This window comes from Lissotriton vulgaris, chromosome 12, assembly GCF_964263255.1.
Source record: "Lissotriton vulgaris chromosome 12, aLisVul1.2, whole genome shotgun sequence".
Lineage (NCBI taxonomy): Eukaryota > Metazoa > Chordata > Amphibia > Caudata > Salamandridae > Lissotriton > Lissotriton vulgaris.
The window spans coordinates 357,186,763-357,212,389 of record NC_141700.1 but is presented as its reverse complement, the minus strand read 5'-3'; the positions used below and the strand labels follow the sequence as shown (position 1 = coordinate 357,212,389).

General features: G+C 45.9%; 1 protein-coding gene across 1 annotated transcript in view; it reads right to left on the bottom strand.

The window, feature by feature from the left end:
* The window catches only part of NETO2 (neuropilin and tolloid like 2), a 364,319-nt gene that overhangs the window by 58,936 nt on the left and 279,756 nt on the right, over window positions 1-25,627 (bottom strand). Inside the window, exons 5-6 of the mRNA XM_086945126.1 lie at window positions 21,327-21,371; window positions 21,110-21,237 (exon numbers count right to left, since the gene is read on the bottom strand). Of these exons, the coding sequence (XP_086801252.1) occupies window positions 21,110-21,237; window positions 21,327-21,371 (173 nt within the window). The remainder of the gene's footprint in view (window positions 1-21,109; window positions 21,238-21,326; window positions 21,372-25,627) is intronic.

Genomic DNA, 25,627 nt, shown 5'->3' with positions numbered 1-25,627 from the left:
CTGTAGATGAAATGGTACCCGTCGAGGGTGTTGGGCGATGGGTCTGACTTGTTCATTAATATGCAGTCGCACCTGACAGTCTTTCAATTTGCCCAATCCCTGAAACAATCCGGGAAACTGGTGAGTCACATCTTGGTTGTCGCTGACCTTGAAAATAATTTCTACTAGGTGAAGTCGTTCAGCGGTTGGCAGGCTCAATAGACAGTCTGCCTCTGGGCCCTTGATGACATGGATGACCGCTGATATTGTTGTGTTGTCATGTTTAAGAGTCGTCGAGAACTTCCCCAGGCAGGGAAGTGGCTTCTTGGCCATCCACGTGAAGACTCTCACGGGTGCAAATGTCAGAGGAGGCCGTCGGCTCATTCTTTCGTATTCGGTGACTGGAATGTAGTTTAAGGATGCACCAGAGTCTAGTACAAACTTTGTGCCGTGATTGCCAACCTTGATATCCAGCTGTGGGTATTACTTAAGCTGGTCCGGATCTGCCGCAAGGTTCAGGTACTCGATGGTGTATGCTGAGTCTCGGGACGACGGTCTGGACTCTCTGGAGGGTGACCTCCGCTCCCACATGACCGACGTGACTCTCTGCTAGAGTGTGACGACCCAGAGGACTGCTCCGTCTGGTCTTGGACAGCTCGCGCATGGTGTCTTCGGGTGTCGGACCGAGACATTCTTGGGGCTCTGCTTCGTGTGTCAGATTGTGGTGTCCTTGTGGTACCACTTCGTTTCTCCTTATTGTAGTCCCCACACATCCTGGTATCCTGGTCTACAGATCACCAGGTTCGGTGGGGCTGTTTTTGGAAGAACTACAGGCAGCCCTATCAATACCATGCCTTAGGTCCAATCATTGCTTTTTATTAGGTGACTTAAATATCCATATGGATAATAGCTCGGATCCGGACACTCTAAAACTGTTAGATATTACTTCCGTGTTTGGCCTATCTCCTTATGTGGCAGGACCGTCTCATAATAAAGGCCACACGCTCGACCAGATTTTTTCTACTTTTCCTATCTGTGTTGACCCTCCCATGCCAGTTTTGTGGTCAGATCATTTTCTCATCACTTTTTCCATCTCTGTCATGGTTCCATCACGGTCTAAACCAGTAGGGTCGCTAAAGCATCCCTCTAAATCTTTCCATCTTCTTACTACAGAGATGCTATCAAATGTTCTAACTAACTTCCCGTGTCCCACCTCTGACAATGTAGAGGAGTACATCGATCTCTTCCATAATTGGTTCACAGACCGTCTAGAGAGCTTGGTTCCGGCCAAGAAACAAAATTCTGCAGATAAGAGAACATCTGCCCCTTGGTGTACCCCTCATCTAAAAAAAGCACGACAAGATCTTAAGAAAGCAGAAAGAGCTTGGAGGCGATCCTATGATCTTTCTGAGAGGCTAAAATTTAAGACGCTGACTAGAGCCTACCATAAATTAATTTGGGATGGTAAAAAATCCTATCTGGAATCTAGAATAAATGAAGCGGAGCATTCTTGCAAGGAAATTTTCAGGGTGGTTAAAGATTTCACCTCCCCCTCTGCTTATACTCCGACCTATGCTCACTCCGAAATTTGGTTGAAGGAATTAGCTGTCTATTTTGTACAGAAAATTTCCTCTATTCAATCATCTCTCCAGGCCACTTTCCAGCAGCATACGACAAGTCTGGGGTGTCCCTTGCCAGATCATGGCCCCTTTCTGTCCAATTTTCCCCCATTAGATCATGAGAGTTCTCTTGCTATTCTGACAAGTCTCAAATCCGGATCTCCACAGGATCCTTGCCCTGCTAAGTGTCTAGCAAATATGGCACCTGTTCTTAATTATTTGATTAATCCCATTTTGAATCTGTCACTCTCTTCCGGGGTAGTTCCCAAAGCTTGGAAGAGTGCCATGATCTTGCCACTTATTAAAAAACCTGCGCTCGACCCTGCAGTCCATGCAAATTACAGACCCATCTCCTTACTCCCTGCTCTGGCGAAAGTGACTGAAAGGTTTGCTCACAGATCTATTTCCAATTTTATTGAGGAAAGGGGTCTGTTGCATAATACTCAATCTGGCTTCCGTGCAAATTTCAACACGGAGACCGCGCTCCTTGAAGTCACAGATGCCATCAGGGAGGAGTTGGATGTTGGTAAAAAAGTGGTACTGATTATGCTGGATCTGTCGGCGGCGTTCGACACCGTTCCCCACGCACTTCTTCTCTCCAGACTCTGGGACTTTGGTCTGCGGGGAACGGTGTGGAATTGGCTTAAATCCTTCTTAGCCGACCGCCGGCAGACAATCTGGGCGCCACCCTTCTCTGCTGAAATGTCACCACTTGAAGTGGGGGTCCCTCAAGGTTCCATCTTGAGCCCCCTCCTGTTCAACATCTTTATGGCCCCCCTGGCGGTGACAGCGGAGTCTTTTGGCGCCGGGATTGTCAGCTATGCTGACGACACCCAGCTCCTCTTTGTAAGTAACAGGGATGGCCAGTTTGATGGTGTCCAGGTCAACGGATGTTTGAGTGCTGTTTTTGAGTGGTTTGGACGCCATGGGCTGAAGTGCAACGCCGACAAGTCGGAGCTGCTCTTCTTTGGCTGTACATCTGAACCCGATTGGAAAACCTGGTGGCCGAAAGATATGTCTCCTCCCACTAGCTCGTCTGTGAAAGCCAAAAATTTGGGAGTGGTGATTGACAACAAGCTATCTTTCGGACCACATATTTCATCTCTCACTGGGAAATGTTTTCGGCATCCTGCGGATGCTTCGCAAATTTCTCCCCCTAGTCTCTATCCAGCACAGAAAAATTATTGTCCAGGCACTGATCTGCTCCAGGCTGGATTATGCAAACATTCTGTTTCTGGGACTTCCCAAATATCTGGTCAGGCGTCTGCAAATCGCCCAGAATTCTGCAGCCCGAGCCATTTTTGGTCTTCCAAGGAAAGCCAGAGCCACGGATCTTCTCGCCACATTGCATTGGCTCCCAGTTGCAAAAAGGATTCTATTTAAAACTTTGACCACGACTTTCAAGGCCCTGCATGGCATAGGCCCCAAATATATCTCCAAACGACTGTCTTGGTATACCCCTCCCAGATCTCTTAGATCCTCGTCCTTATCAAAGATGAGTGTTCCCACTATCAAACGGGCAAGAGCAGGAGGACGGTCTTTTCGTCACTTGGCCCCTCATGCCTGGAATGATCTTCCAATCTCTCTAAGACAAACTTCTAGTCTTCTGTCTTTCCGCAAGGCCCTTAAGACTTGGCTCTTCCCGTAATCTTGATGCTGTTTCTGTGTTTGTTATGCCCTTTTGGTGTTATGTTTTTTCCCCATCTTCGGTTGGGAGTCTTCGTTAAAGCGCCGGGATACTCCAGTGGAGTGGCCGTGCGCTATAGAAGTGTACAAATAACATAACATAACATAACATAACATCACTTCGAAGTGGTTAGTTCGACCGCACTTCCGACATCTCTGACCCATGGCAGGGCAGCTGTCCACATGAGGGTAATCATACCCACATCGGTAACATTTCCTTACTCTTTCCGATTTCCTCTCTTTCTTCCATGGTTCTCGTCGCTGATATTTGGATTGTTCTTGACAGGAAGACGTGTGCGACCTCCATTGTCTATCTCTTGAGCTCCTTCGACTGTCGCTTTTGGCGTGCACACGTCGCACTTGTTCATGGCTCCCTTTGTGTTCTGTTTCAATATCGGCTGCGTACTTCTCTGCCTGATCATAAACTCGTGTCATCTCCTCTATGTCATCTAGTTCATGCACTTTTCTCAGTAGGCGCCTCCTGAGCTGATCAGAATAACATCCGTCTATTATTTGTGATTTGATAGCGGCATCTGTTGAGAAATTATCAAATTCACAGTACTTAGCCAGTCTCCGCAGACGCATCATGAAGGCACTCATGGGCTCATCCTTCCCTTGCCGAGCGGAGTGGAACGTGTGGCGTTCGTAGTCTACATTTCTTTTGTGAAGAAATTTTTTATTCATAACTTCACGTGCTTTGTCGTAAGTATCCGTGTCAGTAGCAGGAAGGTCTTTGATTATTTTAACTATCTCTCGCCCTGCCAGGTTGCGCAGAGCAATCAGCTTCTTTTTGTCCCCTACAATGTCCGATCCTTCAACGTAGTCTTCAAACTCTTCCAGCCATTCTTGCCATCTGGGACTCATACTCCCTCCAGTTGTCACCTTGAGAGGCGCAGGCGCCCGCAGGAGCGACCCACCTGTGGCCTGGGGACTGGCGTCATTTGTTGGAGGCTCTGCATACAGTGTGGCTTGCTCTATCCCACCCTCGTCGCCAGTTGTAGCATCGTGCTACAATAAACACAGACACTTGGTACCATCTAAACTGGAGCTTTATTTAATACATCTAGCTCGTGCCCTGTCCCTACTCTAACTACCCCTTTCCTGTGTCCGCTCCTCCTCTTCCTCTGGCCCCCTAGCTCCGCCCACTCCCAACTACTGGTGTGCTAACTTCATAACAGGGCCCTTTCAGCCCGAGGCCTATAAGTGTCCAGAAGCATGCATTTTGCGGTTTAATCTCGCGCGAACTCGCCCCAAGAGTATCGGAGCTGCTTCACTCGAGCACCTGTTACATTAAAGAAGGCTAGATGTATTCCCCACCCACCTACGCCGGGGAATTAAGTGATCTGTACAGAATCACACGGTGCTGCTGAGCCGACGCCAGGACTTGAACCTGACTCTCCAGGTCCAATGTTGGCAGCTCTGGCTGTAAAGCTACATACTCCTTTTCTATTGTGTGTCTTCATTCAAAGCACATTCTGACATTTTTTTTCCCGTTTGCGACCCCAGTCCAGAGAGATGCAGATGAGATGTAGATCCTGTTGATGAGGCTAAGCCTGCCCTTGTGTGCAATCCCGCTGCTTTTCAGGGGCACCTTCACGCAAGACTCCCCATGCTAGAACCTTCCACGTCTTGCAGGAGGCCTGAGTAGGCAGTGAGGACATAGTGGGCAGTCTCCAGGTTCACACTGGGATGCAGATGCTAGGGAGCGAGAGACTTCTATGCAGATTCTCACCCTTTACTTCATCCTACTAACATAACCTACAGCACTTCCCAGGGACCTGGTACGGAAGGGAAATGATTTCCTACTCCCGGTCTCTCTCCAGCCCCAAGACAGTGCAGCAGAAGATGCTGTATGGCATGGGGATGAGCAGGGTGTAGGAAATGCTGGATGGAAACAAGAGTTAAGAGCTATGATAGATTTTTACCTATCTTTTTACCAGTAGCACAGCCTGCTCCATCCCAGAGCCATGGGATCATATATTTATGGCACAGTCAGGGCTACAGGGGGTTACAGCTGCAACTTTGGTAAACCCATATGATATCCATGACCATCCGTTTGTAAGAAAATGTAATAACGAGTGGTTGCTAGAAACTGGGTATCTATTTGGCAGAGGTATGCACCCTGTCCAAGTAGGGACCACAATCCTAGTCAGGGTAAGCCAGATTCACGCTAAAAGACAACCTCTGCTCATCCTCTGGTAGCTTGGCACTGAGCAGTCAGGCTTTTCTAAAGAGGCAGTATGTAAAGTATTTGTGCAACACACACACAGTAACATAATGCAAGCACCACAAAAGTACTCCACACATGTTTAGAAAAATAGAGAATAATTTTATGAATGAAACAGGACCACCATGACGAAACTCCAATCACTTGAACAGGAGTTATGAATTTTTAAAGAATAAATCAAAAAGTAGTGCTTTGAAGTCAATAGCACTAAGGGGTTACTTGAGGTCGCGCTGGACCTGGACAAATTCAAAAGTTCAGGCCAACTGCGATGGAGGGCAGACGGCTACAGGACTCACACAGGTCTCACTGAGAAAGTACTTTGGATGAAGCAAGCATCAGCATCAAAGACTTGATGCGCCCGTTCCAATCCACGCAGCCGGGTGGATGCGTCTATGTCGAGCCTCACAGTCAGTTCCCATGTTGGTGTCCAACCCCTTATGATGCAGCCGCTGCATCATCATCGATCCTCACAATCGGGCCCTGGGTCGTCATCGAGCTACGCAGGGATATCCAATGATCAGCAGTGCTTCGCCGTCGAAGGGCACTGTGTTGGTTCCGAATATGTGAAAAAAAAAATTATACGAGGTACAATTATACCTTCTGAAAAATCGTGCACTTCAAAATATGGATTGTTAAGCCCCAGCAGAGACAGGCCGGGATGCTCGCTGATGTTGCGAGAAGGACCAATTTCAGTCCGCGAGGTTCCTAGCATGGGACCTACCCATGCCGTCTGTACCCGGATAATCCGGTCATATAATTCTTTCCCCACATATTAGGACTTCTGTGGAATCTTGACTTGAGGGGACGTGACTCCTACTTCCCTTTGGCTAAACACCACTTGCCGCCCCCTCAGAGTAGATGAGGATAATATGTCCTGAAGAATTGCCTAGATCCTTACGGACTGATTAAGGCATGAAACATGTTGACCCCCTGCACAACTCACTAGAACTGATACAGGTTTAATTCTCCCTCCTCAGTTCACAACTCTTTAGTCTGTTTTTACTCATTGTTAGAACTGGCTATTTCTGGTAGGCTAAGGCTGACGCCAAAGCCAGGCAGAAACCACCATTCTAGTCAGGGCAAGGAAGTCACACGCCAAGATAACCCCAGCTCACCCCCTTGGTAGCTTGGCACAAGCAGTAAGGCTAAACTCGGAGGCAATGTGTAAAGCATTTGCGCCAGCGCACAACAGCAACAACATACTAGGCACACCACAAAAGGGACTCCACACAAGGTTATATTAAAATAACTTTTGTATTGTAAACACATATCAGATAAAAAAAATCACACATGTACATTGTGCCAACCGGCACGGGCAACATTCATAAGGTATTATGTACAGGACAGGGCCACATGGGCCACTGTCATAATCAGCACTTAGTAGAAATTAGAATATAGGATATAAAATCACTGTAGCACAAAGTAACAGTTAGAAATCACAACCAGTATCTACTGGTAACAGGTAAGTACCACCTACGCAACCCTAAACACCTTAGGAGAATGTCACGCAGGGAACCAGGACCTTACTAGGACCACCTGTACTAAAAAGAACAACCACCTAAGTATCACACAGCATTTAGGGGTCTAGGAAAGAACACATTACCCATGATGCATAAATATACATTCAGAGGAGTAGTACAGAGAAACACATGATGCATAAACCTACACATTCAGCGGTGTTAAGAACATGGCACATGATGCAATAAAATACATTCAGGGGTGCAGCGCAAGAAGACACATGATGCCTAAAACATTCAAAGGTGCAGTGCAGGGAAAAGGAAGACACATGATGCCTAAAAACATTCAGAGGTGCCAGAATCATACAATTGTGCAAAAACACACAGTAGGCAGTTACCATCCTAGACATAGCAGGTAACCACATTGCGCAAAACTTACATAAGCCACACCCTGTGGCAGTCCCTAGGCCAACTGGCCTTGTTGGGGCTCAGACACCCTGTTTCCAATGTCAGGGCGCGCTGCCATGCTGCGCCAGTCCAAGAAAAGAAAGCCTAAACGTAGCAGCTGGCACTAAGTGCTGCACAGCTGTGAAGGCCTGGCACCACTGTGCCCTCTCTGTCCCACACAGGGACTCTCTCCTTAAATTGCGCTTAAACGGTGCAGCTGCCCACTAATTGCTGGGCAGCTGGAGAATCATGAAAAACTGTGGCAGGGCCTTCAGTAGCCCCTCTGGCGAATTGCGCCACAAATGGTGGAGCCACACAGGCTCTGAAGTACTCGTGCCCCCGTTGGAGCCTACACAGGCTCTGAACATCATGGGGCAGGGAGCCTCTCAGGGCTCTAAGAACAAAATGCCCCCACGAGCCTCTCTGGGCTCGCAACACAACACTTGCAGGCAGGCGGGGGCGGGCACCGGCAATGTGCCCCGACGCCCCATCTAACTGCTGCCCTCGTTGGAGTCCCTCGGGACTCTGTGCACAAATGCAAGGGGCCCTGGAGCCTCGGAGCGGCCCGCTGTCAACTGGGGCCGCTCTGAGCTAAGCAACACTGCACCCGCAATTACCAGTGACGGCGGGGCTCTTATCGTGCTGCTCGGCTCTGGGTCCTTTTTGCGCTGCGGCGGGGGCAGGTACGGTACTGTGCCTCGCGCCCCTCCTCTCTTTGTCTTCTGCACCAAGGAGCCCTCCCAGGCCCGGCTCCACTTACCGGGCGACTTCTTCTGGCGGGGGCTCTTCTTCCTCTCTCGTCTCGGGCAGCATTTCCTGTCTCCGCAATCCGGCCTCCGGTCACTCGGGGGTCGGTCTCCGTCCGCTGTCTCGCTCCGACGATCCTTCGTGGGGGCTCACGCTGCACCAACCAATCTGGGCACGAGTCAGCCCAACCGCCAATCAGGGCGCGAGCGTTCGATGACGTGGCGCCGCGAGCTCCAATCAGCGGGCTAGAGGGCTGATGACGCGCAGGCCTGCGGACCAATCGCAGCGCGGCTCTGACGGGCCCAGCCTCGGTACTGCTGAGGGGGCTCGTCTCCGTCGACCAATCCAGACGCAGCTCCTTCGATGCTGGAGCAGAGCCCTCGAGCCGCGGCGGTGATGCCAGGAAGCGAGATCTCGGCCCTCGTCAGGTTCCCCGGGCTGGTGGCAATTACCATCACGGCACTCTCGATCTGGCTAGAGAGCAGCCAGCGTGCCACACGGGTCAAGCGGCAGAGGCTCCGTCCTAGGGGCACACCAGCAGCCCACGATCCCAGCGGTATACAGCAGCTTCAGGAGGCAAAGACCAAAGGTCCAAGTAAAAGTAAAGTGCTCCCAAGCGCTGGGGGGGAAATAAAGCGCTCCAAAGCGCTAGAGCAAAGAAAAAGCACTTCCAGGTGCTTAGGGGAGCAGGAAGTCCAGCAAAGTCCCCCCCCCTCAGCCCAGGCAAGGCAGAGGGATCCCCCAGAAGTCCTCCAGGCATCCAGGGGCTGGGCAGCGGCCGCCCCTGGTAGATTCAAGTCAGAAACAAGAACATTTTGGAAGGGGACACAGCCCCTTCTTATACACAGAAAAGTCTTTGAAGTCTTTTGTGTAGGCAGTGTGAGAACCAGCTAGAATTGGTTATAGGGAAGTCCTGTCAGTATCAGGGACAGAGGTGGCAGTCGCCCAGCGGGGGGTGGAGCCAGCATTGTGGTTTGGCAGGCACAGCCCTTCACTATCAGGTGCCATCTCCTCCCACTTCCCTGGCAGCAGATGCTGCCTTTCATCCATGGGCTGACTCATGCAACCTCCTGGGCTCTCCATCCCCTGTCACCCTCAAACCAGACAGTCAATCCACAAGCAGGCCCAGGCACTCCTGACCCAGGCTCACCAGCCAATCACACGCCAGACACAAATTACACAAATATGACAACTTCTAAAAGTGGCACTTCTAGACTAGACACACTCATGCCGCATATACAGTCTCACGAGTTCTCTCATACCAAGTTCGCCCCTGCACTCCCCACACATCAGGAACTACCATGGGCATACATATTCCCCATTCATTCCTATGGGAGGGCAGGTCACTCACCACACATACACAGAGAGCTCAAGCACTTTACACTGTACCACAGTGAAAAAGTGTGCAGAGGCCTAAAATCACCAACACCAGGTCACAGAAACAGGCTAGGAAAAAGCAAAAAGTCTCGGGGTGAACCTGCCCAAAGGGCCGGGTCCAACACCGCTCCCTCAGAGTAGATGAGGATAATATGTCCTGAAGAATTGCCTAGATCCTTACGGACTGATTAAGGCATGAAACATGTTGACCCCCTGCACAACTCACTAGAACTGATACAGGTTTAATTCTCCCTCCTCAGTTCACAACTCTTTAGTCTGTTTTTACTCATGGCCCAGATACTCCTCGAATAAACTGATTTTGGAGAATCCAGGAGCCATTTTTAAACCTCACATACACAATCCCACTTCTGCTCACTAAACCTAGGCACCCTCGCATAACATCATTTAGCTTCACGACGGCAAACCGAGAAGACCTCCGGCAAAGATCCCCCCTGCAGGGCCCGTTGGGCACTGCAGCGCCAGCCCAACGAGGAGCTGCCCTATGATGAAGCATGCACCCCTAGGGTGTGTCAGCGCCCTTGCTCCTTATTGGAGCTATCCCTGGATGAGCACTCACTACCTTGTCCTCTGTAGCACTTTTTGGTAAACACCATTACCGGCGTGGCCTGTCACTTCTTTCATCCTACAGCTTCCCTAGGAACAGCATACTTCTTTTCTTTAGACTTTCTAAAAGTGGCATTGCAAAATTAATAATATTAAATCACACTTTATTATTAAAGAAGATTTGTCACTACCATTCCAAAGATATGAAACACAATGTAGCTACTCCTTTCTATTCAGGAAATATAGCTTTAAAGTGTTTTAAGGAATTCCCAATACTAGCCTATGAAAGGACCTATCTTCTAAGATAGATTGCATCCAGGTGATGACACCCCCGTCACCCCAAGACTCCTGAGTCTAATAGTCAAGATGTTGTAGTTGACGGTAACAAATGCAGTGCAGAGGTCCAGGAGATTAATAGCTGCCGTACCACTTTGGTCCAGAATCCTCCTGGACTCTTCCACCACTGCTAAAAGAGCTGTTTCCGTCCCATGTTGGGGTCGGAACCCCGTCTGTGATGGGTGAAGGAGATTATTGGACTCTAAAAAATTCAGATAGGACTGAATTAACGTGCGTCTCAAGGATTTTACTGAGCATGGGGAGATTTCCATGGTGGGGGTACCACTCCAGTGGAGATGGAGGAATTAACCAACTCAAGAATTACTGGGAGAATTGTTCCAGTGACTGAGGTCAAAGCATGTGGAGGGGCGGGATCGCTAGGAGAGCCAGATTTAGCAAGAGCTAAAATGGATTCTAATGTTTTAAGGTCCAACAGGGGGATTTGTTCAAACAACGCTAGAGTACAATCAGGTGAGGCAGTCAACTGAACCAGATCTGTATGGCCATCTGTGAGATGGAAGGTTATGTATATGTTTTGGATTTTCTCATGGAAAAACCAAGTTATTGCAGCGAGCAAGGGCGTCATCCGTGGTAGCTTGTGGAGGGGGCAATTTAAGGAGAGTCTTGGCGATGCAGCAGATTTCCAGCAGGGAGTGAGATGCGAGGCTGATTTTTTTCCTCAAAGTAGGCAGCTTGTGCGGATTTGATTCCAGCTTGATAGGTTTTATTAGCCTCCCTATACTTTAGTTTGCTAGATTCCGCGAAGTCCCTTCTCCATTCCTCTCTAATCTTTTACACATTTGTTTGAGTTCATGGAGCTCAGGGGAGTACCATGGAGTGATCTTGGACCTGACTTTTTTCATAAGTAGATTTTTTGGGAAGAACATCATCTCGGGAGGACTCAATCCAATTGTTATATTTATCACTGGCCGAGATCCATTGTTCCAGGGGAAGCTTAGCCCAGTTGCGCTCCTGACTGCCAACTAAACTGAATGAGGAAAAAGGTCCCTGTGGGGTCCCCTGATAGGGAGATCAGAAAGTGGTCAGTCCAAGGCAGCAGGGTTTGGACCCCACTGAAAGTTCCTCGCTATTCGTAAAAATGGGATCCGGAAGATGCCCCTTGACATGGGAGGCCCCAGAAACTCTTTGTTTGAACTGGAGTACTGAAAGATTCCTAACCAGGTCAGAAGCAATGGGGTCTATGGGTTCGTCTAAATGTAAGTTAAGATCGTCTAATGTAGTAAAGTTGGAAAGGGAGCTGGCTAGGTTAGTAATGGTATCGGTGAGAACTTGAGAAATTGTCCATAGACTCCGGGTGGCGATTTATTAAAAGGCCTGAGAACGTAAGGGTATGCAAGAAGCCTACAGAAAAGGAAAGATTCTCACAGTCCGGTAGAGGGTCAGCTGTGATTGGACATTTAAAGAGATCTTTGTAAATGAATGCAATGCCTCCACCTCTGCCGCTCTTGCGATCCAACCGCTGAATAATGTAGCCATGAAGGAGGGATTGTTTAAGACCACATGACCCAACATCTAGGGGACCTACACTGGCTCCCCGTGGAGAAGCGGATCACCTACAAACTCCTCACCCACGCCTACAAATCCCTCAACAACTTCAGGCACAAATATCTTGCCAAGAGAGTTTCCTTCCACGTACCCAAGAGGAACCTTCGATCCGCCGACCTCACCCTAGCAGAGGTCCCCCGCATCCGCAGAAATAGAACAAAATGGGAGAGCTTTGTCCTACATCGCGGCCAAGACCTGGAACGATCTCCCTGTGAACATCAGACGCTACCTGACCCTGCACACGTTCAGGAAGGACCTCAAGACCTGGCTCTTTGACTGATCCGGAGCTGCTCCCCCCCTTCAGTACCTTGAAACCCTCACGGATGAGCAGCGCACGTTATAAGCCCCTGATTGATTGACTGGATTGGACTCCTTGTTGAGCCAAATTTCGGTTAGAAACAGAGCATCGGGGCATTCCTCCTCTAATAAAATAGAGATTTCAGTAGAATTCTTGGGAAAAGATCTACAATTCACTAGCAGCATCATTGAAGGAGCTTGATTTTCAGCGGGTGTCTGAACTTTAAGAAATGGGCGGAATTTGAAAGAACAGTGGGGGCAGTTGCTATTGTCTTTAGATGGAGGCATAGAGTATAGACAATTACCATTTACCGTTCATCTTAGGCAATGAAGGAAATTGGGGGGAGTAGAAGCTTATATTTGATGGAGAACGGACAGGGGTTATGGCTCCTGGCCCCAGCCAGATGCGGACGGGCGCATATGGGCTTGCCTGTGGTGGGCCTTTGGCGCATCTGCTGCACGTCATGGTTGGCCTAGGTTTAAATAGGTCCAGAAGCTAGTCTGCTGACCACAAGACTCCGCCCCCCTGCCTCCAACGCGGAAATTAGACGTTATGTTGCCGCCTACTCTCTCCACGCAATCAGTACAACCCGTGGTGGACCAGGGAGCAGAGCGGTATGCTGGTGTTGGTTAAGGAGTGTCAGGTAGGGAAAAACAAAGTGCAGCAGCAGTGATTAAAATTAGGTCAGAGGACCAAAGTTTGTGATTCATTTAAAATAGCAGACAGGAAGGTTAAAACAGTTAAAACTGTCTTGCTTTGATCGTGCGTCCCATGCCATTTTTATAGATTTGGAGGCCTGGAATAGTCTGGATTGTCACACTTGTAGCAGTGTGCTGTCTAGCAACTGTGTAGGTACTGTCCTCGGCGACACTGGCAGTGGCAAAGGGTGGTACAAGCTGTGAAGGCCTCCTGACTAGAGCCCTGGCACTTAGTTTTTACAAATTAAGCACTGTTTAAGTCCCAACTCATTGTTACAACTGTGGATGCACATCCATTGCCTAACCCACTGGGGGTGTAACGGGCATCAGCAGGGGTGGGTAGGTAATGTCGATGTTTAGAAAATCATCCCACGACATTAATGAACGTGATTATAGTGGGGAAGGAAAGGATCGGTTCTTACAGTAGTTCAGTATTAGAAAATGGTAGGGCTGGGCCTAGAATTCTGAAACCTTCTGCTTGCAGGCTGAGCCCTGCTACGTTTTATTCTAGATAACTTCACCGGAATTAAGTTAGTGCAGCGAAAAAGGGAAGAACTCGGAAGGGAGTAGCGGCGAGTGAACATCAAAGTAGTGTTAGAGATAATGAAAAAGCAAGAGGTTGGGCTGAAAAGGGAAAACAGTAGGTGGCTAGGTGGTGCCAAGTGGAAGGCAGGGCAGCAGGGTCGGCTCTAGGCTCATGGCGGCCCTTGGCAGGGAGTGTAGGTAGGGGGCTCCGGAAGAGTGGGTCTGGGCGGGGCGGAGCGCGGAGGCCAGTGAAGGGGGGTGGTCAGGGTGTTTGGAAGTGGGTTAGAGCCGGAGGCCGCCAAATCCCTGCCAGCGGCCGGCACGCAAATATGTATCCATCCTCAGAGGATTAATATATTAAGGATATATATTGGCGTGGTGGCCCCTGGGGTTTGGTGGCACTGTGCAGGTGCACGTCTTGCACATGCCTAAGGCCGCCCCTAAGGGCAGTGTGCAACAAGGTACAGGGTAGAACGAAATAGTGAGCAGTGAAGGTAGTGTACTGTTAGAGAAGTACAGGAACGAGAAGGGATTGACTGGCTATGGGAGGGTGAAGGTTGGTTAATACTAAAAAGAGTCAACTGTGAAGGGGGCTGAGAAGCACCTGGTGGTGTTAAAGGGAATGAAATGTTTACAGTACTGAGAGGCGAAGACCTGGTAGGACTAAAAAAGGCTAATTTAGAACATGGACACAGCAGTGCAGAGTGTAGTAGTGTTAGAAGAAGTGTTGTGTGTTTTTGTAAGCTGTGGTGCATGCTGAGGGTGTAATTGTAGCAGAGTCAGTCGATGTGGTGTGAGATATGGAAGGGGTAAAGCTGATAAGCTAATTCCGTTAAGGGAGAAGAGAGAGGCTAAAGATGAACTATTGATGAGATCTGAAACAGGACTGTTGCTAGGTGAAGGGCAGTGCATCAAAAGAAAACTACCAACACACTAAATCGGCCTGCAGAGCTAATCAGAGCTGCCAGTACACCACAAACTATAAAAGCGCGCAGCTTCCTCCCATACCTCGTCATACAACACACCACCAAGCGCTGGGTCCTATAACATGATAACCTCAAAGGAGTGGTGCAGAGAGCGAGAGGTGTGGCCCAGCAGCCAGAGCGGCTGACTCCAGAGTGTGAGGTTCATGGTTTGATCCCCAGCGCCTGTGGCAGCTCAGCTCAGCATCATGTGACTCTGGGCAATAGCTCACTTAACTTCACTGACGGCCCCCAGCAACTTGAAACCTTAAGGGTTGATATGTTTGCGCTTTACAAATATAGATTATTATTATTATTTCATCTCTGTGGGCATGATAATACACAAAATCCATAACGCAATAGAATTAAAGTGCGGGCAGACAGTGAGATCTGAAAGAACAGAAAACAGAAGTGTGGTAGTTGAACCATGTATGTGGTAATAGTGAGTGTGGGGGAAGAGATGGCAGAACTAGAGAAGAGAGCAGTGCTGAGTGGAGGTGGGTTCAGTGTTGAAGGATATGCAGGCATGCACGGCCAGGAAGCCTGAAATACATCACTTTAATAACACCCTTTACACTTGCATTTCTCTGTAACTGTAGTCGACCACATCTGCATTTGCATGAAATACCCATGGCCCACAGGAAGAACAGGAGAGGGACAGAACAGAGATTTAGAGGCTGGTGGAAGCAGACAATGTGCACACTGCGGCAAATTCATTGCCAGCAGTTGTGAGCAGAGATAATAGAGGCACACTGTAGTAATTACAGAACCTTGGGGGTTAAAGATGTTGTAAAATAACTTTTATTAAAATATATAACTTCTCCACTTCATAAATAAAAAAATTAATTAGGAGGCTATGTTTAATATTACAAAATCCAGTGCTATGTCGATCACGCAAAAAAAAAACCAGAAACCAAGAGGAGAAATCTTGCCCAATAACACCACCATGACGATAATATGCAATGCCAACGTTTTCAAAAAGCTTATTAGCCGATGCAGCAGCATTGACGCACTCTTAAAAAGAAGGGGAAGGACCTATGACGCGTGATTGAGCACATGCAATGTATTTCTGCATATTACTTGGCAAAAAAACACAGCTAGGGTCACCCCAATAATCAACTAGGAACCTTATCGTTTTTGCGTCCTGATGAAGGCTGATTGACCAGGTATGCAGATGCTGTTCGCAACATGTAGACCATAGCGATGCTAAATCGCTTAACCATCTCCAAGTGTTAAAGTGTACTTTGTATACATTTGGGGAGCCTAGATTAAAATGAATAAAAACAGGGAATCCTACTAGGTCATTTTAACTTTCTTCTATCACTAGGTCCCTTAGATCAGAAGATAAGAACTCCCTTCAATGAGGTTTAGTCCATTTCAGACTTTTAAACATTTAGTAACAGGGGGGCTTTTCGTTATTGGATGCTAGGCATCTTGGGTAGAGAATCTAACCATCACAAACTCTTCTACCTCTACTTTCTGTAAGAAATACATTTCTCAGATAAACAGCCTGATAGAGTTTGAGGAGAACAGGAAATCCTGTGATTTGTGGAGAAGCTCTATAGGAGATCCCATCAGTTGATTTTAATCGACCGTAGGGCTAACATAGCAGAGAGTATTCTACTAGACCAGAGGGCTCCCGCACATTTAGCAATTCCAATACATATTGGGGGACTGGCAGACCTTTCCTTTACTTGGAACACTTAACGTATTGTTTTTTTTAGGATTTAAAGTAGTGTTTAATTTTTAGAGAATTTTAAACGAAAGCTAGAAAGGGACCTTTACATAAAATGCATTTATTAGCAGTTCTTTTTTTTAAACTTGTATGGATAGTACTTATTTGCCTCTCTCTATACATCTGTGTCCCTCAGGAAGGGGGGTTTTGAAAGCTCACCTTATATTTGGTTCATGTATTTAGGGCTGCCTAGGCTTGGGTTGGGATTATGAGTAACCAGTGTAAGGTGTGTAATTGCCCCATGTAATTTTCCCCCATTGTCCAGATTTGTTTATTCTTAATGGGTCCAACAAATTCCTCACTTACGACCTCAGTTCCCCTTTGTATTTAGTATTTCTATCATTGGGATCACTGTTGCACTCTGCCTGGGAATTAATCTGCCCACCACATATTTCTCTCTCTTTTTAAAATCTTTTCCTTGATGGTCACAACCTCTTATCTCAAATTCAGCAATCTGCTTTTTTGCGGCTCAGTACTGTCTAAGAGGCAGCCCTCCTTCACTCAGTCTGACATGAATTCCTAATGTTGTTGGATAAACAAATGTTACCATGGGAAGATTTTGACAAATTCAGTGTCAGTGGGCCTACGATGAAGTCACGTCCACCTCGGATAGAATTAAGGAGGAGAAGCTGGGGGGGAAAGTACACAGGAGAAGCATGGATGGACTCATGAAAGGTGGAATGGCCATGGGGAAGATACAAATATGGCAGACACAGACATTTAAAGGTCCTGTGAAAGAGCCATGGGAGGATGCCTTATACAAAGAGAGGAAGACGCTAACTGACAACCTGTCAACGGAGTGGAGCAACACAACGGGTAGGGGGGCAAACATGAGAAGTGGACACATCAGGTACAAACTCAGAAAGGAAAATGGCATGTCAAGTGGTACAGATTAGCAGGAGGACTACACAAGGGAGAGTTTAATAGGAGCACTTCTGGTAAGAGAATGTCAGCTATCTCTCCCCAACTACCAAAGAGAGAGGGCTGAGGTTGAGGAACAGGGAGGAATTGTGGGCCAGCATGGCAGGTCCATAGTTCCAAACAATCTTATATTGGTTGTATAAACAGATCTATGAATATAGAGAAATACAGTCCATGGCCTTTATGTAAAGTTGCTGATCATGACATTACAAGTGTACATATTGTTTGTGGATTGCTGTGGGACTCTCAAATAGTGCTCCTTGTATACTGAAGGGTGCCCAACTGAACCAAACATTGCAATTGACCAGCGACGGGGCAAAAAGCAATATCAGAACGAAAACGGAGAACTGGAAGACATTCAGTATGTATGCTTCAACAAACATAAAAAAAGAAACCACAGTCAGCACGTGTGTTTACCTCAAGAAATACAAACCACCATGTATTAAAACTATACATTACCTTAAAACAAACTCAGAATAAAACAATACGTAGGGTGTCACAAGCAACCAGCTCAAAATTGAATCTTACATATGTAAAGTGCCCAATATCAGCCTTAAATCCATGTTTAAGGAAGACTGGCTCTTCCTTCAACAAAGAACATTCCTATTACTCATTCCAATATGGTGGAGATGGTGAGGAGCAGAAAACATGCTAGGTAATCATATTACTCTACACTTGTTCTACTCCGCACTATCAACAAAACATATATGGTATTGACAAAAGTTCATGTAATGATACCAAATGGTGGACAGTGTTACAGTTTAAGCTCCAAGGAAACTAAGACCTGTCTCCAACAGCTTGCTACTGCACGAGAAGACACATAGCCATGACTTGTGGAAAGTGTGTTTATGGCTGCTAATCTCCAATTTACCAATCCCAGATCGAAATATGAGAGAAAGGTCTACTGGTAACGTCCCAAGCCAATGCTGAGACACAAGGATTGCCTGCCCAATACCTGTAGGGCAACATTCGAGGCATTCACCCAAGTTTACAATGAATAATGGAGGGGATCCATAATACTTTAGGGATCAGGATCTTTAGATGTACTGCAACAGTCTCACCTCTGTTCCTTGGGGTGAGGTTTCCGAGTGGGGTCCAATATTAAGAAGTTGCCACAGTGAAGGAGCACTTTCTCCTATCATGTAACAAAACTGTGGAACCCTCCTCCCCTGAATCTTAGATTCTGTGAGAAAATACCTGTTTCAAAAGACGTGTAAAAGCCCACGTTCCAGAACCACGATTCAGAAGAATCATAGATGGTACTCCAGTCATGCTCACTCTTTCCATTCACTTTTATAAGTACATCTCTCTTGATGTAGCCAATCCACCCAGATGCACACACCCAGGTTCACTCATGGCCTCTTATGAAATCCTATTGCTAACCATCAATGTGGTGTCTTTCATGCCAATCCTCCGGTGTTTATTCATTTTACTAGAGCATAAATAAACCAATGGAGTGTCGGTGTGCTTTACACTAAGTCAAACTATGGACAGCGAAGTCTGTTTTACACAGAGCTCTTAACAAAGGTCCCAGAATTAAGAAGGAACATACATAAAACATATACTGAATCCTAAAGATAAGGCAGTATTATGTCTTTGAAGACGGAAGAACAAAGTGTGGCTGGACAATGAGTGAGTAGAGTGGGGAGATGATAGAAGAGGAGAATGGTTTGGAGAAGAGGATAAGAGATAGCACAGAAGCCAAAGAGCAAGGAGGTAGTGGAAGATATGAACAGAGGCGGAGAGAGGTTTACAAAGAGGGAAGTGGAGAGGGAAGAGTCAGAATGGGTTAGGGAGGGGACAGTGAAGTGCATACATTTGTAATTTATTTCATTTATATAGCGCTTACTACCGCTGATGAGACATCGAAGCACTTTTTCGCAGAGTTGCACACCACTCTGGAACCCAAAGAGGATTAGTGGTGAATTAGTATAGGGAGATATGAAGTTAATTTAAGTGGTGGACATGAGAGTTTATTAACTGGATTGAAAAAGGATAGTGAAGGGATAGAAGAGGGAAGGGTTTGCATGTATATAGCGCTTGCTACCCCCAGTGTCCTCTTAAGGAATTTCGGGGCCCTGGGCAAGACCTATTTCAGTGGCTCCTGTACAGAACAACTTTGAATTTTAATACCCATTTCTTGCTAATTCAAGCCTGCATGGTACCAAGCAATACTAAAATACATGGTAAAAATGGAACAGAATCACACAAAAAAAATTAAATATATCTTCCCATAATATGACACAGGTTAGCGAGACAGAAGTAAAGGTAGGTTGGGAGAGGTTTTGATAGAGAAAAACAACAGAGAGGTCAAATAGAAAGTTCACCTTCTAAGGGGGCCTCTAGGCAATTGCCCACTTTGCCCATGCCTTAAAACGTCTCTAGCTACCCCTGATGAGGTGTTGAAGCGCTTTTTGGCGCGCAGCACGCTACTCCGTTTGGATGTAGGTGGCATTTGTATAGCACACCCCTAGCTAAAGGAGACAGTAGGGCAAGGGCAGAGGAGATCGAGGACAATGAAAGAGACTGGGAAGGGTTCATAGAATTAGTAGTTAACAACAGGATCTTATTTCATTGTGTACTTTTCTCTCATCTAAGTAGTAGTTTTGTGTGAATATACATAGCTGTTTTCCTCCAGACTGCCAAATTAATTTTCCACAAATGTACACTAGTATTTCCAAATAGATTTACAATAATGTTCTTTCAACTTAGGTTTACATTTTTCCCTCTTAAGCTTCCATGGTTGTTCTCAGGTAAACTTGGAAGGCAAATTTTCCTGCATTTAAGTGAAAATCAGAATTGTACCTAAATCTAGAATGATAATTGGTGTAAATGTCCCTCATATTTCTTGAAGTCGCCCTCCTCTCACGCCATGTGGGGGAGACATATTTTGGACCTTTTTCTGAAAACTCAATGATGGATACTGCATTTTTCTAATCTGTCCTAATCTTGCCAACTACCTTCTAATGTGGCTCACTTTTAAACAATAAGAAACACGCTAACGAACAAGCTCAGCAGTTCTCTGTGAGTCTGGCCAATGAAAACCCAAGAATGGCAAATGGCGCTCAGACAGTGAGGGGCCAAATCACGAAGGCTTGTAAGTGTATGTAGAAGATTTGCAGGAGTAGTACTTTACATACTCCGAAATTACTTTGGGAATGGGCCCCTGAATGAGGTACGAGCCATACAAGTGGTACCAATGGCTACACAAATACACATGACATAACGCAAGTTGGTGTCAGGTACACAGATTTGGCATATGTTAACAGAGACAGACAAGTCATGGCTAAAAACACGCTTGGCAGACAGTTCAATGGCGGTCCAACCAATGGCGTTCTATATTTTCATGGTATGCACTTTGAAGAATCTTGCAATATACACATCATCAAAAACTAGAGATCACAATGTCTAGATCAGTGTCATGGCTGCTCATAATGATGTTCATTGAATGCTATGTCTAGGAGATATGACAGAAGGAGATCTATCAACACAAGATATTCATCAGGAGCACCTGGGTCTGGTGGCTTAGTGGACTAATGCATCTACTGTAGGGGCCTGTGTTTGACCTCATGGTCACAAGTTAAAATCCTAGCAAGTCTAATTAGCCTATCATCCTTCTGATGAAATGAGTACCATTAAGTTGGGTAACGATAAACATATGTTGTTCAGCACCAAGATACCCTTGGGTGAATGTGCGCTTTACAAATACACGTTATGTACTCATCTGAATTCTGGCCATTTTGCTGAGCAAGGCATGATTACAAATTCTGGTCACTATTGTAGTTGTTTGTTTTGGCTTTGAAGAACAATCTGTTTCGGATGCTGCATTCATCTTGATTTCCGAGTAGCCAATGGCTAATTCATTTCAATGAAAGTGAAGCATTATGCAAATTGGTGCTAATGACCACTCCATCTTCTAATGATCTGAAAGTACATTATGTGTTGAATGATACAAATGTACTTACTTTAGCTTTGGAAGTGGCTTTGATGGTCCAAATGCAGTCCACCGGTTGGCCGGGCTTGGTTTTTTCTTCCTGCTCTACCTGACTGGAACGTATCACGCCGTCCGCTCCAGCTAGCTCGAACTGGCAGTCTGCGAAGAACATACAACCTGGTGTCACAGTCAAAGTACTGTAGCATGCAATACAAATATCAAAATATATTGAAAAGGAAGTACTAGACCTGGGATGGGACTGAGGATGCCCCCAAGGTATGTAAAGTCAGGATCTGTAAGAGAAACAACATGTATCATTGGTGGCCAACAAACCTTAGATCTATTCACAGGTGCTTAACAAAGACTATGTTCCCTATCCACAAAGAAATGTAGTAAATATGCACATGTGTTATCTACCATGGTCCATTTTCCCCTCATGCATTACTGCACAAAGTGTACAATTGTGCACCAGGAAAACGCAGCCTGCTCTACAAATGCAAGACATTTTTCCCTGTAGAGAACACGCTTTCCTTGGTCCTCCTCCAAGTTTTGTGGTGATCTGTGCACTTTACCACCCTGGAAGGCGAGTTACTCCAGCCCTTTGCTGGTGTAAATCTCCAACCACGTACAGGTTGGGACAGAGTTGGCTTGCCGTTTGGGAAGGCCCACTACTCACAGGTTTGTGGGCAGTCATTAACTTTGACGGCAAAGCACACCTTAATCCACCCACTCATCCATCCATTACTTGGCGTTCCTGCGACAGATTTCTCATCACTCATGGTGAAGAATTCTGTATTAGTAAAATAATTTACACCTGTCAGAAATCCTTCTATGTTTTTCCAAGGGGGATACATGAAGCCATTTCCATCCATTAGCATAGGTTTATAGCCGAAAATGGCTTTATGAAGTGGACTCCATAGCTGCCAACTTATAAAGAAACATCACAGTGTGCAGAAGGGGCGTGGCTCATGCTGATAGCTGCATAGAGGCTCTCTGCCCTTCACCAACCCCCCTACCCACACCACCCCCCAAAACAAACCCTCCACCAACCTCCCATTGCATCCCTCCCAAGAAAAACCAAAGGGTCACTGAAGCCAGTGTCGATATCCTTGGGTGTTTCCACACTCCTCATTGGACATTGACTGCTTCCAGCCTCCAAAAATAAGCAGAAAAGCTACTGCTTCCGGCCGCTGTGTGGTTTCAGCTCCTCACCGGGTGACCATGGGAGCCAAATCGTGTGGCACACAGTGGCACCAAGTGAGTTGGCATGTCTGGGACTCTCTGTGTTCCAAGAGTCTGAAAGTTATGAAGGTACAGTACTCGACCTGAGACCATCTAGGTCTTTAAAAGAAGAGCATGCCATGGAGATTGTCATGCTCAGGAGTGTCATTTTCCTTTCTGGCTCCATTTGGGGGTATGAAGGGAAGTCTAGTCGGGGGTGTGAGATGCTGGCTAAAAGGAAGATATTTGAAATTCTACATATTGATTGTAGAACAAATGAGCAGGTTTGCCTTTTCACATGGGACGGGGGGGAGTACAACTATTTTCTTGCTCAAAGGGAGTGAGAAGAAAAAGTTTAAATACCACTGCTGTTAAAAGTTGAACCCATCTAGAGTGTATGGGAGTATTCCAAAAAGGCATTTGTGGCAAAATATAACTTAGGATCTTCCAAGGGTTTGAGAGCTGTGAGTTTAGTGCATCAAGTAAATATTTTAGCATTAGAAACAGCAAAGGCAATTGTCAGTACTCATACAGGACGTGAACTTTTACCAAACTTATTACCTGCCAACAAGACCATGAGACACAGGTACGCCACATTGTCATCTAGCTTTTTAAAAGGCAACTACAGTTACAGCGAACAATAGACTGATTTATGATTAGGGCATCACTCTTTGTGCCATGGTGAATGTACAATAGGAAGGGTTTGTTGGCTGAAAGTGTCCTTTGAATTGGAGAATATGTGAGAGAGGAAAATGCCAGGAGTCAAAAAAAGTGTGGTAAAGAGAGGCCATCTAGATGACCTATTTAGGGACAATCAGATCAGCATTCTAGTACAACAGGAAGGTCACGTGTCAACACCCTGAACACTATTTAATCAGTCCCACCGAGAGAATTTACTGCTGGAATCCTAAAACCAATTTTTGTGAGTGTTTTGTGAGTGTCTTTTTCTCTTTAGAAAAGCTTTACTGTGTTTTAAGTGTGTATGGTCATTTCTCTTAGATACTGTTTAAAAGGAAGGATTGGCACGACCGGGCCTTAGCAGGTAGTTTTTTTTAATGACATTAGATTCTTGGTGGGTGTAAGAAGTGTTTTTTTTATATCAAATCACTCTCCGCCGCATTGCAGGGCTTACCATTTTGGGGCAGGTGGTTTAGCACTGTAGTGATCTGTCGACCCCACCCAACCCAGAGCACTAGGTATCAGTGCAGTGGATACACCAAAGGCAAATTTAGTTAAGCAAATTCTCCTAACGTTAGACTGGAGCTAATTAGCTGCTATTCAGCTGGTCCCTGACATTCAACAGAGTCAATTGGCATTCAAGACCTTGGTTACTGTTGCCTTTGGATAAAAGTACCTCATATCACAGAATACCTTCTGCCCTTTGGTACACTGAATCTCTTGATTTACAAAAAGACAATGTAAGGCTTTAGTGCAGGAATGTGTAACTACTTATTAGAAACTGAAAATAATCTGCTCCACTGCTTTGACGAAATACAATAAGAGATCAAATGTGCTTGCATCCTTTATCTATCCCTACCAGCTGCAAAAAGCACAAAATTCTACAAGAGCTCTTTTAATCTATCTGTGAATTTCAGAAGCCAGAAAACTCTCGACCTGTAATCTCAGCTTCTCAAGAAATGTGTCATTCTTTAGCCTCCTTTTTTTATTACCAAAGTTCTTAAAATTCAATTTTTTTTACAGCTGTGAACTCCATGATAGATAGTTCAATTTAGGTACCTGCTGACAAACTAATAATATTTCCTCAATTATCAGAATTCATACTAACAAATACTAAAGCAATTTGCAATACAAGGCAACACCATAAATCTATCCTTCAGAGAAGCAGTACCATTAGTTGTGAAAAAAGCAATAGTGTCGCCACTCCCACTTGTTGAAAAAGTCTTCGTCCAATGCCCCTATATCTACTAATTACTTTCCCATTTCATTACTCCCCTTTGTAGCTAAGGTGGTCAAAAGCGACATTAATACCCAGCTATCCTCTTTTATTGAGGTCACTGATTAACTATATCCCACTCAAACTGGATTCAGAGCAGCACACAGTGTAGTGTTCTCCCCAGCCTGGGTACATGCCAACGACAACATCACACACGGAACTTAATGTTACACATCTTTATTCAACTACGTGTAACTGCGAACTTAACATTCTAAACCAGCCTTCACTGCATTCCGGGCTAACACTTACATCTCAGTTCTACGTCTTTAAGGAGCCAAAAGGGTTCCGTCATTGCTAACTTGCAAGAACACTATACACAGTTCAGAGGTTGCTCGACTCTGCAAAATGAGCTTCATATAGGGGAGAGGATTTAGCCTTACGGCTAGAGCAGTCGACTTCGAAGCTGGGGAACCGGGTTCGAGACTCGGCAAGGACGCTCAACAGTCTGTGATTCTAGGGCAAATCACTTAATCTCCCCGTTCCTAACAAAAATGAATGTGTCCATCTGTAACAAAACTGGTGCTCATGTAAAGCGCTCTGATACTCGGTTTCTCGGGTCTAGTTCGCTCTATATAAAACTCTAAAAAAATATATATATAGATATATATACTACTGGATAGTAGCCGCTCATGTGCCTTGATATCATTAGGCCTACAGGTTGACTTCCACACCCTGTCTCACACAGTACTTATATAAAGAGTAGGTATGGCCTTTGCACAGGCAAAACATTAACATGGCTATACTCATCTCTGAAAGATCGTGAGCAGGCATTAAAGCTAACAGAATATGCCTCCACTTCAATTCAATAACCGTAGAGTTCCTAAAGGATCTTCATTGGGTCTTTTCAGCGTTTATATGGCCCCTCTGACAAAGGTTGGATTAATTTTCTGAAGTTATGCTGATGACACCCAAATCACACAGCATTCGGCTGGCAACTGGATGAGCACCAACCACCTTAAGACTAATTCTAACAAAACGTATACCATAACAGCCTCTGTCAGTCCCAAATAATCACTATACTGGTGGTCCCTGGAACGTGGATCCTGTCCTGAGCCAGTGAAATCTTCCCACAATCTGAGTATCATCTTTGATGACACTCGTTTTATCACAAAATCACTTCTCACTGCTTCCTAGTAACTTTTTAAAAAACATTATATTCTTCTGTTTTTACCTAAATACGCGCATTTCACTATTATTCGAGCTACAGTAGATTCCAAGTTGGTCCACAAAAATAATAACCTCTATTTGGGATTACCCGAGTATTTGACACACCATCTTTAAATAGTACAAAACTGTACAACTCACTTACTTTTACAATTTTCAGGTATATCAGCCTTTGAAAACACATTTGTTAGTTGCCAATTGCAAAAAGAT